This window comes from Streptopelia decaocto (genome assembly GCF_964273445.1).
Source record: "Streptopelia decaocto genome assembly, chromosome: 10".
Classification (NCBI taxonomy): domain Eukaryota; kingdom Metazoa; phylum Chordata; class Aves; order Columbiformes; family Columbidae; genus Streptopelia; species Streptopelia decaocto.
This window is the reverse complement of record NC_138665.1, coordinates 5,966,106-5,981,818: the sequence shown is the minus strand read 5'-3', so window position 1 is coordinate 5,981,818 and position 15,713 is coordinate 5,966,106. Positions and strand designations below refer to the sequence as shown.

General features: G+C 41.6%; 1 protein-coding gene across 1 annotated transcript in view; it reads left to right on the top strand.

The window, feature by feature from the left end:
- The window catches only part of COL4A6 (collagen type IV alpha 6 chain), an 81,002-nt gene that overhangs the window by 42,780 nt on the left and 22,509 nt on the right, over nt 1-15,713 (top strand). Inside the window, exons 6-21 of the mRNA XM_082061597.1 lie at nt 192-227; nt 637-699; nt 1,351-1,386; nt 1,515-1,556; nt 2,406-2,498; nt 3,947-4,000; nt 5,209-5,268; nt 6,262-6,306; nt 7,510-7,563; nt 8,801-8,870; nt 9,580-9,690; nt 10,515-10,664; nt 12,267-12,371; nt 13,264-13,424; nt 14,369-14,548; nt 15,128-15,311. Coding sequence (XP_081917723.1) covers nt 192-227; nt 637-699; nt 1,351-1,386; nt 1,515-1,556; nt 2,406-2,498; nt 3,947-4,000; nt 5,209-5,268; nt 6,262-6,306; nt 7,510-7,563; nt 8,801-8,870; nt 9,580-9,690; nt 10,515-10,664; nt 12,267-12,371; nt 13,264-13,424; nt 14,369-14,548; nt 15,128-15,311 — 1,444 coding nt within the window. The remainder of the gene's footprint in view (nt 1-191; nt 228-636; nt 700-1,350; nt 1,387-1,514; nt 1,557-2,405; nt 2,499-3,946; nt 4,001-5,208; nt 5,269-6,261; nt 6,307-7,509; nt 7,564-8,800; nt 8,871-9,579; nt 9,691-10,514; nt 10,665-12,266; nt 12,372-13,263; nt 13,425-14,368; nt 14,549-15,127; nt 15,312-15,713) is intronic.

Below are 15,713 nucleotides of genomic sequence, written 5' to 3'. Positions count from 1 at the left end.
GGTTGTTGTTTCTCCAGGGTTTTGGAATCTCTCCATAAATATGGAAGCACAGATGTCAAAATAATTTCCCATTGACACTTGATCTAATAGTAACTAACAGAAAATATTTCTATTTGTACAAAACTTATTGTTCCTTATGGCTTGTTGCAATAACATAGTGTAATTTTTACTCATGCATTTATAATTTTTAGGGAGAAAATGGTCTTCCTGGATTGGATGGAATTTCTGTAAGTTATTTAATTTGGGGAATAATGATTTTAAAGAGTATTAAGTAGGTTCTTAAGGATACTTTTCAAATTAGTGGGCCATGTATTTACCTGTGTGATACCAGTAGCATGAGCAATTCCAGCTTTGTCATGGTTTGAGTGGATCCATATTATGGTAGAGGAAGTTCCATTTTTGCTATTATCTATTCTAGTTTTTCTTTTTTGAAATCAAACTTTCTTCTGCCATTGAACTCTGTAACTTTGATTTTAAAACACTTCTAATAATATGAAATGGATTGTTACAGTATTTAAATTGGCATGGTTAATGAGGGAATATTACTTAATGTTTCCTGAGACTCACTTTGCCTTTGGCTGGGATTTGATGGGGTAAGTGCTACACACTATCTATTTTCCTATGTTGTTCTTATAGGGCCCAAAAGGTTTCCCAGGTCCCATAGGTGCTGCAGGCCCTATAGGATTACCAGGTTTGCAGGTAAGAGACCTCAGCTGTTGCACTTGTTGGTAGAACAGTTCAAAATGTTGGTAGTTTTCCCTGCTTGTCTGTGTTTGTGTCATGACAACGAGCGAAAGTGTGTGCGCATCTAGAAGGACTGAGCACAGCTGACTTCAAGCACAGAGTACCTGAACGTGGATAGTTTGATCTCCTCACGAGAGGGAAGGCTCCTCTCTGGAGTGGTGTTCAGAGCAGCAATTGTGAATAAGGACTCCAGCAAAGCCCTGGGGTGCTGTGTACAAACACCACGTTATGCTATTGTGAGCACCTCCTCGTCTTGGGGCTAGAGGAATGATGCTGATCTCTGTGTGTTGGGAGCCTTTCTCATCATGAAATATGCAAAGATTTCCTTTTTCAAGATGTTACCAGAGAGTTTCCATTGGCCAGAGGTAAAAATGAACTATGCGTTTGTTGCTTTTAAGCTGAAGTTTCCTGTTAGTTATCCACAGTACCAAAGGGCCATGCTGTCCGTGATGGATGTGAAGGCCTGGACGTCATCTGTATTAGTTACTTTTTCTTTGGGGGCGAGAGGTGAAAGTTCAGGTTCCACTGCACATCCCAGCATTGTTCCAATTGTGTGCATCCTAACGTAGTCAAAAGAATTAAAATCTTGATCTTGTTCACGTTTAGGGTCCAATGGGTCCCCCTGGGCCACCAGGTCCAAAAGTAAGTACCTGCCTTTCCTGTCTTCTTTCTACACCTGTTTTTTGGCTTTTTGTAACAGTGCTGTGGGTCTAGATGATAGTGGTGCTGTTGTTTTATTATTCATTCATCATCATTCTTTTCTCTACTAGGGTAACATGGGATTAGGCTTTCAAGGAGAGAAAGGAGAAAAGGTGGGTGAAACTTGTTCTGTTATGGAAAGAGCATGAAATAATAATACTCTAGTGTTCCATCGTATCTCAATACTCTAGGAAGTGGCTAGATTCTGGTGTTTTCTTCCTTTCCTTTTAGTCTCTTGGACCGATTGATGATCCAAATACTAAAGAGTCTTGCTGGTTCTTTATCTGTTGGTACACAAAAAAAGGATAGCAGCTTTTTCTGGATGAAGAGGGGGAAGGCGAAAAATGTCAGTTTGGTGCAATATTTTCATGGTTATTGGGAAATGAGCTTCTTAGACATCTTTTTAATCTCTTTCTCAGTTTCTTTGGACTCTCGTATTGAATCGTTCTACTGACTTTATTCTTTGTGACTTTCATAGTATTCTTTGGGTCAACCGATGTGTTATTTATAGTCTCACTATCCTAAATGGGTGTCCTGTAGTATGTGTGAGAATTTACACTGACATAATGGGCCTTCTCAAAGTTCTCAATTTGGGACTTGACTCTGCTGTTAAAATTGGTTCTCATTATCCGACATTTCTAATTGTTTCTTGTCTTCTTTCGTATATCACCCCAAAGTTTTTCTGGAATATTTTCATGTTGATTCAAAAGCTGAGCCTTTTTTTTTCCTTGCCATGTTTTATAGCTACAACTCTTCTGAAACACAATTAATGCATTTTGTTCATATTAATTTTCGGTCTGTTCTGTGGAGTTCCATGACCGAACTCCTGTGCCAGCATTCAGGTGCACTGATACTATGTGTGTGGGCTATAATTAGAGAGGCTTTTTTCTGATCCAGAAGCCACATTCATGTGAATTCAAACATGTTCTGCCTATGTTAATAGCTTTCTCTTTTGCTAACAGGGTGATGTAGGGCTGCCTGGCCCTCCAGGTCCCCCACCATCCACTGGAATACTGGAATTCATGGGATTTCCAAAAGGCAAGCAAGGAGAAAAGGTCTGTAAATTCACTTTACAAACCCTCCCCCTTCCAATGCTCCTTCATTCAAGGCTGAATGAAATTACTGGACAGCGAGGGCTCTTATATTTCCAAATCAAAATCTTTTTCTGTACTAGTTTAATCTGCCAGATGGCTATTGAATAAATATATTCTTAGCTGAGAGCATTGTGGACCACTGGAGAATGCATACCTCTCAGAAGGAGAAATCTGAAAGCTAATTAAAGATTTTCCTCATTAATCCTAAAAATAAATGAACTGTAGTTTGTTTCTGTTGGACCTGTGAAATTGTGTAAAGTGAAGCAAAAAAAGCCAAATCCATTTAGAAAAATAAATAAAAGCTCCATCACTTTTGCTTTGGCTATGGTGCACACTACTCTGAAATAATCAGATATCTCTCATTTACTCTGTTATCCTGACATTTACTGAGATACATATTTAGCTCATCGGTGCTTTTATAAAAGCTGTATGGATCTTGAGTTAAAGATTCTCTATATGCATGAAATTTAGGCATACTGAATTAACTTAGGACCTATACAGACTGGTTCAGGAGCCCAGTCTGAGCTTGCCTAAGCCCCTGCATAAGTCATGGGGGAGATTGTCTTACTTGGTGGAGTCATATTAGTGGGAGGTGGAATTCAAACAAACACCATTCCTTTTGCCTCGCTCTTGAATTTGTAAGCAGGCTTGTGAAGATATTATGCTATCTCATCATATATGATTTCAGTGCTTTTGATGAAGGGCTGTGCATGTTCCAGTCCCCTAGATGACGAAAGGAAATGCTTCTGGATTTGATACCCAAAATCAGCAATTAGTGGAGGGCAGCAGAACAATAGTTCCCGAGTAGTGGCCGCTGAAGCCATAGGAAGTGGTGACAGACAATCTGTTGCATGCTTTGTGCTGAGACTACGCTACAGGGTGGATCAAAAAGATGGACCCATTTTGAAATCGCTATATCTCTGCAACCATAAACTGCCCATGAATGAAACTCTTAGCATTTGAAATGGGAGGCATAGAGTTTTTCGCCCCAGAACCAGAGTCACAGCACTGGTGACCTCAGCGGAAGAAGAAACTTTGAGAGGTGTTTGGGACAAATTCAGCTATTGTCTCAATGTTGTCTGTACAGCAGGCGAAGGGGACACAGAGCATTTAAATGGTATAAAAAGCATTAAAATGTTACTAAAACTTGATAACACATTAAACCATTTGTAAATTTTTGTGTAACTGTAACATGTTGCCATCGTGAAATATATTGCTTGGAAATTGGGTCCACCTTTTTGAAACACTCTGCATATCTGGCACATGATGAGGCAGATCAAGTATACTTGCTGACAAACGAATTGCAAGGCCTTACTTTAGGAGTCAGGAGCATGATGAGTGAGTGGATGGGGAAGGTCGTGCTTTCATGGACACAGTGATTTATTGTGTTTACTTCTTCCCCTTGTCAGGGTGAGCCAGGTCCTCAAGGATTCCCTGGAGAAAAAGGATTGCCTGGCCTGCCGGTAAGGACAGAGAAGAGCTTTTAATATTAATATGTGCCTGGTGTGGGTTAGATGGTTCAACATCCTCTGAATAGCTCACAAGGTCTCTACAGGAGTTTCTAGGCAACAGAGTACTTTGAAAATCTGATTAACATGTCCGCAAGACTTTTTGAAGAGTGTAACTGTAATCTGATATTTTTTTTGTCCTGGAGATACAAAGAAGATAATACTGTCCTACTATAGACGTTACAAAGCAGCCGTCATTTCAGTACATGTAACCTGCAGTTTGCAGAGACCTGCAAGCAGACATACCCTTTCCGTGGCCACTTGATGGCAGTGTTTCTTGATGTCCCACATGTATATTTTTTTACATAGTATTTTTTTCCTTCAATGAAGTCTAAACATATTTTTTATTCTTTTATTTTAAAGTGGTAAAGCACATGCAGGTCTTTCTGCTTGTCTATATATATCTAGTTTTCAAATGGGCTGTTTAACATTAGTGCTCATAAGCTTGGGAATGTGTAGCATCTTCTCTGTATGAATCAAGAGCAACAATTTATCCCTGGATTCCAGACAACTATCTCCCAGCTTATAACCTTTTGTAAACACAGGTTATTTTGATAAGTTTAGGGTATAAATATTTTGTGGAAGTTCTGACTAATCAGATAAATTGTTTGCCAGTTTCTTCAACATACAGATGTTCTTAGTAGAAAGACGTGCAAGAAAAACCTGTACACGAAGCACAGTTTGTTATTAGCCTTTCTGGACATGTTCCATTATGTGCATGTTTAGCTTTATGCATCACAAGAGGCCCATTGAGGGTGGCAGAGTTGAACATATGTGTGAACTTAACCACAACCATAAGATATTTCAAGATCGAAGCCTGAAAATTGCTTAACTACTGTAATGCTCACTGAAATTAAATCCTGGTGTTCTATCTCTGGATTGAGTCTTCTTGCTGACTGGGAAAAGCACCAAACATTTCCAAATGTTGAGCGTGAAGATGCTTGTTTTGTGTCATTCTTAGGCTTTAGAAATGAAAAAGCATGTTCTGAGCACTCCCTTGAGCTGCTGTTAAGAAATTAGATTTGAAATAATTTCTAAATGTAGACTACAATAGACAGCAGCACCCTATTCTATTAATAGACGGATTTGTGCTCAGTGTGTTTTACAGCTGAAATATTCAGTTCCAAACAGACCACAGATTTAACGTTAACATTTTTCTTCAGGGCTTTGGAGGTGTTGGAGAGAAAGGAGAAAAAGGTGTGCCTGGCTTACCGGGTGGCAGGGTAGGTAACTTTACAAAGTCCTTAAATGCCTGGTTTTGAGCACATGAAGTGGGACTTCCATCAACAGCAGCATTCCCAAAGCATGTAGGAGACATGTAGCAGACAGAGGACTGGGTGCCACAGGAGCCAGCGCCATACAACAGAACCAATAGATAGTTCTTATCTCAGTGAAGCCTCAGATTAAAGGTGGGATGAAATCTGTACACAGACAATGCAGTCCAAAAAAATAATACGAAAGTATTTAGTGGATGTCTTGATACTTCAGGACCTGTGTTTTTCGAGGTTTTTTTTTTTTTTTGAAAGCTTCACAGAAAAGGAAGCTTGCAGGAGGTCCAAATAAAGAGGCCTTGCAGGGGCTTTAAGGAGCTCTTAACCAGTGCCAGAACCAGCCATGGGAGAACAGGGATGGATGGATGGATGGATGGATGGATGGATGGATGGATGGATGGATGGATGGATGGATGGATGGATGGATGGATATTTGGGGAAGAATTGGGAAAGCTGGCAGTCAGTATTGGTCAAACTAGTCAATGAATGTGGGAGCTAACAGCATGCTCCATCGCATGCCAGCCATAGATTCTTCAAACCACCATGACCCTGCAGAGATGTGCTTGTACACAACAGGCATTCTGTTCTGCATGTGCAGAATAAATTGTCCAGGTAGAAAGTTCTGATTGTATTGATTTTCATGGCTTTGTAACTACAAACTACCTGCCTTACTTCCTAGTAAGCTGAGACTCTGTGACTTATTTGACTTGAACTGCTGATTAGAAAGACAGTGGCTAAAGAAGTTAAGACTTCTTTTATCTAGCTATTCTACTGAATTCTTTCAATTATGATCATTAGTATTTGGGAGATATGGAAAATCAGTGGTAACATCTCCTTTTGAAAGTTATAACTTTTCATTCTTTGGTGCCGAGATATTTGGAGCCTGATATAATAAACCCAGGCTGAGATGGAGCCTCGGAAACGTAATGTTTTTTCCTGTTTCAGGGTCTTTTGGGACTGGACGGATCTGATGGGATTCCTGGAAGAAAGGTGAAGTTTCTTTTTTTGTTTTTTACTGTGCTTACAATTACAGAAATCGTCTGCTTCAGATCCACTGACTTCCTTCTTTAGTGGCTCCAAGTCCTCTGATGGATGAATGTACCAGCCTTTATTAAACTAGTGAGAGCTAACTAGAAAGTCCATGTAGAACTCTAGATCCCTTTAACTGTCTCTCTAATTATCACTACATATTCAGAAGACCACCTCCACAGATTGGAAATTGTACATTCCCTCCTGGAACAATCAGCTCTCCCACTTTTCCCCTTTGGGGAGTGGAAATGGCTGGGTGATCAAGTGGTTGAGATGCAGCAGTGGAAATTGCTCAAGAAAGCAACTTTTAGAAATACGATTTTCCTTTTGCAGCCTGGAATTCTGTCACTTCATATTTTTTTTTATGCATGTCCTTTTCAAGTTATACCGAAGATGATGGTATCTACAATGTAATCTAATTTATATCTCTGTGTTAAAAAATATGATTAAAAGCAAGTCCTTTTTGACACGTTTCTCAACACTACTGTGCATGGGCTATCTTGGGGCCTACAGCTGTCCAAGACTTCAGAATCACAGGCAAGTTTAAATGTAAGGTTCCCTGCTCCACAGCTCTTAGAATATCCCCTTTTGTTTGCAGTGGCAGTGGGATTTGCAGTCCATGCTGGGCCAGGCTGAATATGTGACCCAGGAAAGAACAGTAGTCACTGCTCTGTAGATTGCCAGCCACACATCCAGAAGGGGAATTTTGGTGTCCCTGAGAATGTTACCAGGAAATGGATAACTGGAGAGCTGGATTTCCCAGTGTCACTTCAAAGGTTTTGGTGTCAATAATTTGTTGGAGGAGGAACGGTGTGGAGGGGAAAGTGTAGGGGACAAGGAGAATAATGTTCTGGACTCCTCACTGCACAATCATTTCTACAGTTCTCTGAGAACTCCAGCGTGTCCTGATTTGGACACACTCCTGCCTGCTTGCAAGTTTCGTGTTCTCTACAGCACAAGGAGGCCTAGAGGAGCTCTGGTATTTTGTGAGTGCTGAGGAATTGATGCTATCAGCTTTCTCTTTATTTTTTCTGCAAATGTTTGGTAGGACAATGAATTTGGTTTGTGATTCATGTCCAGGCACTGCAAATGTCTCAGCTAACAAATAATGCCACTGCCTTATTGTCTCACTGTGTAACAATGTTCCCGGGTGTGACTCTGCAGGGTCATCCAGGTATTCCAGGCTATCCAGGACTGGATGGAGTCGAAGGCATGAAGGTAACTTCTCACATTAAAATACTACGGCATTGCTTTTTTAAAGATATTTGCATGAATGAATAAGTATCATTGCCCCAATCAAATATCTTCTTTATCTGTGTATCACTGTAATTTTCAGTATGTTTCAGTTCCTCATTTACTTTATAGTTAGGGATAAAAATGAATGGTTGCTGAACTATGGACACTCGGATATTTTAATACCTTTTCAATGTTCATTCATGTAACTTCATGGCTTAGAATTGTAGATGTAGTCTCTCTGGTCTCCTTTATCCTTACAGCAATGCCGTATTTACTGGACAATTGAGGATGTTGGATGTTAAGATAGTTGCCAAGGTTATCTGAAGTCTTAGGTCACAGATGTACAGGTATTGACAAGCCTGAAAAAAACATGTTCAATTTCTTATACTGAAGATAGGCAATGTATAGCAGACATTGTCTGGGTATCTCACAATTCAGGCAGACATCTGGAAACAGAGTGGAAAACGGTGGGATAGTAGTTTGCTGTGAAAAACTCTTTATCTACCACCAAGATTGGTATATGGTTGGCAAACATGTGAAATGCAAGCACTGATGGACTTTTTTGTGGAGAGCACGTGGAAGAAGTAGTAGTGCAGGTTGATACCGTGGTTTGTCACAACCTGCTTGTTCTACCTGGGTGGTTTTATAGAGGAATCCATTTACCTGGAAGCTCCTGTTATTGACATTCAGGATTCCAAGGCAAGAGGTAGCTGCAGTGATCACCACTTTTAAAAATGGATTTGTTCATAGCAGCTCTCTTGCTTTTACCACAAGGTGAACAAATAAATGTCATCTGCCTGTTATTGGTCAATATGCTGATATGATAACTGATCTCCAGTACACATGGTACATGCATGTCTGTGCTTCCTATTGAGGTAACGGGATGCCTTCAGAGGATAGGTAGATAGGTAGGTAGGTAGGTAGGTAGATAGATAGATAGATAGATAGATAGATAGATAGATAGATAGATAGATAGATAGAAGCAAACACTTTAGCTGAAGCATCCATCAGCTTCATCAGACAGGAGGGAGGTAAGTCAGGACAACAGATGACTTTGAATAGCAGAAGAAAAAAGTGAATTCTTCACCAAGACAAAGAGTGATGGTCAGTCAGTGACCGACCGCGGGTATTGCTACCACTAGGCAGCCTGTTTCCTGACAAGCAGTCTTCCCCTCCGTCACCCATCTGAATGTGGTGTGAAATCTGTTTTCTTCTACAGGGTGAATTAGGTGACATCGGTCCCCCAGGCCCTCCTATCGTTATTGACAGGGAAGGTGTAGTCATTTCAGGTACATGTTTGCATTTTGTTTTGGAACTCATCCAAAGCACTTCTTCTGGTCCAACTTTCCTTCTTACTATATTTTACTGCTTTTCAACATTGTGTATTGATTCTGACCCATCCCTTGTTACTTTTCCTTTAACATCTATATTGTTGACATACAGATACATTTGGCCCCATGTTTATCACTTCAGAGTTCACAACAAACCTTTCACCCCCACATTGCAGAGCGATACCTTTCAAAGCAGGGTGAAATGCAGAGCCTGGGCAGCTGTGTGTGAGCACAGCAGAGTGCTGTGTGTCCACCTCTGTGTCTGTCTTCGGTGTACCAAGGAAAAATGGGTACTCTGAATGTTATTCTGCTATTATTTGTCATTCAATGTGGTAAGAAAAGCATTGAGAAAATTAGCTTAATTAACACCACAGCTGAATGAGACCTGGATATGAAGAGTTTCTGAAGCTATAAAGGTGAGGGGGCAAATTGCATGGTCTCTCCTATTCTTCCTTCTTCGCATGCAGTCAAGTTTGAAACGACCTCTAACAGGTCAGGAGGAATTTTTCCTGTCATTGTTAACTTTGACTAACAGGTTACTGCTGATGACTTTGCATCCGTTGCTGTCAAGAGATCAGTGGCCACTGGGATAGTTGATTGAACAGAGTCATTCAGCAGAAATTCTCATGAGATTTTCCTCCTTCTTTTTCTGTATCTGTCTAATTAGGTGGCCCAGGTGACCCTGGAAATCCAGGAATACCTGGTCCTCCAGGAGATGAAGGGATCGGTGGTTTACCAGGCCTTCCAGGAGCTCCAGGGTTTCCAGGTCTGGAGAGAGGTAAAGCAGCTGCTAACAGTGCCCTTCACAGGCTGTGTTCTGTGTTTGGCGCTGAGAAGGCTCTGTGGGTAGTGGCCTGGAGATGGTGAAGGTACAGAAGCAAAGCTTCTCTCTGGTCCTTGGGCTGACTGTTTTGCAGAATGCTGTGTGAGACATAGGAGGCAGGGTTGACACACAGGGAAAACATGTACATTGACTTGGATGGCAGCAGAATTAGTCCTACAATAATTACAGCCTGTGTAAGTCTTCGGGAGTGAATATTCAGTGCAGCAGTGTACACAGGAGGTTGGTTGCTTGATTTCTATTTTGAATTAGTTGATTGGCAGAACATTTCCTACATTTTAAATAATAGCAAATGTTTTTGAGAAATACTTTTTTATGACTATTCATATTTGAAATAGAGAAACCCACTGTAGGTAGAACCCCCTTGTCCCACCGAAGAAACTTTCAAGTGAGATCTGTTTCACTTGAATGTCATCTGTGAAGTCCTGGCCTGCAATGATCCAGAAACTAGGAGCTACTCAAGAAATTATCTCACTCAGAGGAAATCAGAAAATAAATAAAACACAGTCTTATGTAGTTAATTGTCTAACTGATCAGTGGGACTTGAATGCAGCCCTGTGACGTTTTTTGGGTGATTAAAGGAGTGTGTAAATGGAAGACAGTTGATGCCTCAAATTAGTACATTTTCCTTTGTGTGCAATTATAAATTGTTCTGTGCTGACATGGATGTGGTTCAAACCACAACAGTAATTTTCATAACATTAAAAATACTAGAATGTGTTTGCTGCTGGAGAGCTGCTCACTGTGTCATTGTTGTCTAGATGGAATGGGCCCTGGCGGGTCTCCAGGTGTTCCTGGTGTGAAGGGCGAAGTGGGAGAACCAGGAAGAGCAACGATTGGATTACCAGGCAGTCCTGGCAGAGTTGGTTTACCGGGTCTGCCAGGAGCACCAGGATTGCCTGGTTCACCACGTATGTATATTTTTAACATCTATTTTCGTATTGGATTCAGAGTGAAACGAGACAAATAACAATTTATATATTTATTTATTTGCAAGTGAGGACTATTTGTCTGTAAACCTTAGATGTTCAGTTGACACCTCACTGTGATTGTAACTCACAACCTTAACTATATATATAAGCAGCCACCCCTCTGAAGTAAGAGAATACAGCTAGTACTTGTTAGAGTGGTAGCCTGAGAGGCTGAAGCACAAGGTTATCTAGACACAATTTATGATACAGAGGACTTTGAAGTTCTAGGCTTATCTTCTACTGGCTTAGATAAAGAACAGACCATGACCTTGTGAACACCTGGGGTAAACGTCTAGTCTTGTGAGTATGTATTTTGGGTACCAGATAGGTCAGATAGGATGACTGAAGAGATAATTTTCAGACCTAAGGAAATCTGATTTTATTTGTACATGGTCGTTTGTGTGCATACCCTGAATGAATTAATCATGCATTGTTCTGTTTTCCTCAGAGATCAAGTGTTACAGGAAAAGGGTTGATTTTACACAAACCTTGCATTTTACCATTCTGCCATAAACTGAGTTCAAACAGCCTGTTCTATTTTTGAGAGCCAGCCTTTCAAAACAGGGCACACTCCAGCAATGGAGCCAATGAACATGGTCTGATGAAATGATTTTCTGTGGAGAAGAAATCAGTGTCCCGTTGTCAATAACTGTTTGCTAATCAAATCCAGCTCATTTTTCTGCAGAGTCTGTAAAGCTCCTGTAGCTGTTTTTAGCTGAGGGTTGCAGTTTGTTTGCATGGAACACCAGTGGGTGCTGGTCAGCACTCCATCTTACTGCTGGCGCTGAGGGGAAGGGTTTTCAGACACAGTAGTTTATGGTAGATCACTTTCCACTGCTGTTACTGTCAGCTCATGTTTCGTTCTATTCAGCATATAAAGAGATATAGAAAATAATCCTGCAGTCATAAAGCGAGGGACAGGGAAAGTCCACTTAACTTTTTTGCCGTTTGGTCTCTTTTTTTGAGCTGCAGCAACTTAGTGAGAAGTTGAGGAGCTCTGCAGAAGGGAGGTAGCCCTGGGGCTGATTCTACCATGCCAGCAGCAGCCGTGACACTGCTCTTACGTGATAGCTTCTGTGCCAACAGAAAGGGAAATAGCCAATCATCGCCATCACCAATGCATTGATTTGTCCCTTCAGCTTCTATCCATATGAAACTCTGCTTCTCCCAGAGCTGTAAAAGCACACCTGCCATGAACTAAGTCGTTTGCCCTTCTTTATACAACCTGTTCACAGTTCGGTTAGTTCTTCAACTAGCCGTTAAGTCTTTGAAAAAGTGCAATGGTAGAGCAGTAGAGGAATGAAACTGTTGCATCCACATTGTGAGATCTTTTGCTTTGCTGTATGAGAAGCTGGAAGCCAACAGCTGGCCGAGCGCTGCAGCCTGTGCTATCAACCAAGTTCCATCTTCTTGTGTAACTTCCACAGTTGCAGGTTTGCTCGGGTGCCATTTCTCTCAGTTGTATAACGGACATTGTAAGTAATTAGTGAGCTGGAGATCTAGCCTTCTCATGGCTTTTGCTTGCTTGCTTTCTGCTTGTAGGCCCTTCATCCCTGCCAGCCACCATCCTGGATGGAAGGCCTGGGGTCCCGGGGGAGCCCGGACAAAGAGGGTTGCCAGGAGCTTTGGGTCCCAAGGGGTACAAAGGTAATTGACTCTTGTTTTGGAACAGCCTTTCAGCAGTCATTGGGCATCAGAAAGTTACTTACGTGTGGTTAATATCCTAAGGGATGAGGTGGAAGTGTCTTTATGACAAATCACAGGAGGTTGAGGCGGATTGAAGGAGCAAACAGCCTTTACAATTTAGAGGGACTTGTGCCCGGCCCTGCCAGCAAAATCCTGTTTCCTACTTCCTACCCTGCTCAGGCGAATGAGCAGATAAATATCTCATACCCAGAAAATTAGCTAAGTTATACCTTAAAACCATAAGGCGAAATGAGATTTGGAAATAAAATCTTGTTTACTGCTTTTTGCAATACGGGCTGGAAATGACAGAGAAACTCAATTTTATTCTGTTCTGTGCTAAAAATTATGAGAATTTGGTCTTGATGTATGATAGAACCAGTAGCAAAAGCCACAGTGATGCAGACATCACTGTGCTTTGTGATTGTTTGGATCCATGGCCAGTTATGATTCAGGGAAATATGAAGATATGCAGCTGCAGGTCATTGTAACCTACTGTGAGTAGGAGTATGAACTTGTTTTCTGTGACATATAACTATCTCTCTCAAAAAAAACCCCACAAGAAATCTGTCCTAAAACCATCTATTTAGGAGAGTCTAAACCTTTCGGAAGAAGTGCTGAGGTTCATGCTGCACATGGTAATTTGGTTGCGGGTATTACATAGAAATTAACCTGGACAAAACCCAAGCTCCACTTGCTTGACACTGACATCACCTGAACGGAGCAGGCACAAAATCAAATCCTGGGAGAATGGCTTTGCCCTAATGGAATCAAATACTGCTTCTGGAGCTTTTGCAACTGAAAAGCGTCTTTATCCAAATGAAACTGAGTTTGGAGTGTTGACTGTATTTTCCAGGAGAGGCAGGTGATTGTGCCTGTGATGGAGGAGTTACAAGAGTTGGTCTAAAAGGCATCTCAGGTCCAGCAGGTCCGTCGGGAGGCCCTGGTGTGCCGGGGAGTAAGGGCATTGGTGGAGACCCAGGCACTGTGGGTGCACCAGGACTGCGAGGCCCTGCGGTAAGGCAGGAAGAGTTTATATTGGTTGTCACAAATTAAAGGAGAAACAGTGTCCGTATGCAATGGCTGCCGTTGACTGCAGTGAAAGCAACACATTTTTTGCATAAATTCTTCTACTTGTTTGGATTAAAAAAAAAAAAAGCAACCCTGAAACTGATATGTGAAAAGAAGCTGAAAGTAGAGAAATTATCACCTATAAAAAACAGGAGAGAAATGGTTATTAAGTTCTGAGTATTGCATGTTTAGCAGTCAAGAGGAAAACAGTAACAATTACTCATCCCAGGGCTTCTTGGCTGTACGTGTGCATGGATTAGACCCAGGGCTCTTCCTAAGTGAGGGCTGGCTGGGGAAGCAGATACACATCTGCATGGAGAGAAGACCTGAAAATGGAACGGTGAGGTCTTTCCACATCATTGCTCGTAGCTATAAAAACTGTGTGCCATAGATGCCGTCTCCTTCTCAGCTGCTGTATGCTAAATGCATTAGCGAGAGTTGGGCTGTGTTTTATGTGAAACAGCAACCATAACAAACAGGATTTTCCAAAGTGCTGAGCGTTGCTCATTGGCAGTATTCACTTTTGAAAATCATAGTCCATGAAGATACCAGTCTTTTGTCCTCAGAGTATCTTTATCCATGTCAGTAAATACAGCACACCAAGTAACAGGGAAGAACGTTCAATACTTGGGCCCTGTTATATCATGAGTGACAGCATTGCTGTCACTGTGGTGCTACACGCTAGGGTTTGGCAATAGTGACTGAAATATTTAAACATTTGGAAATAATTAAACCTTTTTTTTTTTTTTTAATGTAATGTATACAGTAGGAAACCCTTTGGCAGTTGTTTCTAGCTCCAGTCATTATGTCCTATCCTCATGACGTTTTTAAGCAGCAATGCCTTTGCTATGCACATTCATATTCTTATTTTTCTGTGTTTTGGTGCGTAGGCTTCGGCTGGTCAGCCAGGTCTTCCAGGCCTTAAGGGAGAAAAAGGGGATTCGTCCTACGCAACAGGCAAAGGTGCTCGTGGGGACCCTGGTGCAACGGCACCCAGAGGACCTTCGGGCATCCCAGGAACCCCTGGCAGGGATGGACTCCCAGGCTTGCCAGGCCCACCAGGCCCTCCAGTAAGTTCCGGTTAATTTAGCAGCAGTGCTTCAGAATTGAAGTAAGGAGCAGAGGCAATAGAAAGGCTTGGCTTACTAGTCCTGATTAGCCTTGTGGTAAGTCTCCAAATACATAAAAAACTCACAGTCCCTGAGCACAAATTTGTCTTGGTGGGGATTAATAATTGGTGCTCATTAAACCTCTGGCTACCCAGTCAAAAGATAAAATTCCAGTAGTGGGGTAGTCTGTAATGCTGTTTTATGTTGTGTCCTAGAAGATAAAAGGTACTGTAGGCATAACTGTGGGTCAAATCTTAGAAAAGTCACATGAGAATCTTTTTAATTAAAAAGAAAGTATATGTCTTTCAAATAAGTATTTTGGCAAATACAATGTAAAATATTATTTTTAATAGTCACTGAGTTTTTCTTCCTTTTGAAATAGTGATGGATCATTTACAGTAGTTTCCATGTACCTTCCCAGGCCCATCTGCACCTTGCACAGAACCAGCCAAACTCTTACGCGTTTGTTAAAATGATAGTGGTGTGTATTCTTTCTACATTTCTTTGGTTTCCAGCTGTGACTGTCTTTTCTGTGCATAGGGTGATGGCGCGCTAGGTTTCCCAGGTGAAAAAGGGCTGCCAGGATTGCCTGGCTCCAAGGGCCATCGTGGAGAAACTGGTTCTCCTGGCGTTGGATATCCAGGTCCTAGTGGAGTTCGTGGGCCAGCAGGTGACCCGGGAATGGACGGGTTTCCAGGACAAGCAGGTCTTCCAGGCCCTCCAGGTAGGTGTTGCTGAGTCTGCCCTAGTCTGAAAAGGTGGCAAAGCTGCTGCAAGCCAAATGGCACTCAACTTACTGCTCTGGTTGTAGCCAGGCCAGAAGATTGCATTAGATTAAAGATTGCTCTTTAAAATAACGGAAACTGGTTTGTGGGCCCACCAGAGCTCACACAGCAGTCACAGCTTTCTCAAGTTGTCATGCTCAGGAGGACACAGATAATAAGCAACAAATACTCAAACAGTACTCAAATACTAAGAATGTTGAATGGAGCTACTCACTGTTGCTGGAGAACCATTTTACACCAAAGGCAGTTAGGAAAATTGATAAAATTAGGTTTTTAAAGAGCACAACCTACTTCCTTGTGCAGGTAAACGCAGTAACTCACCGGCAGCTGAGACTTCTGAC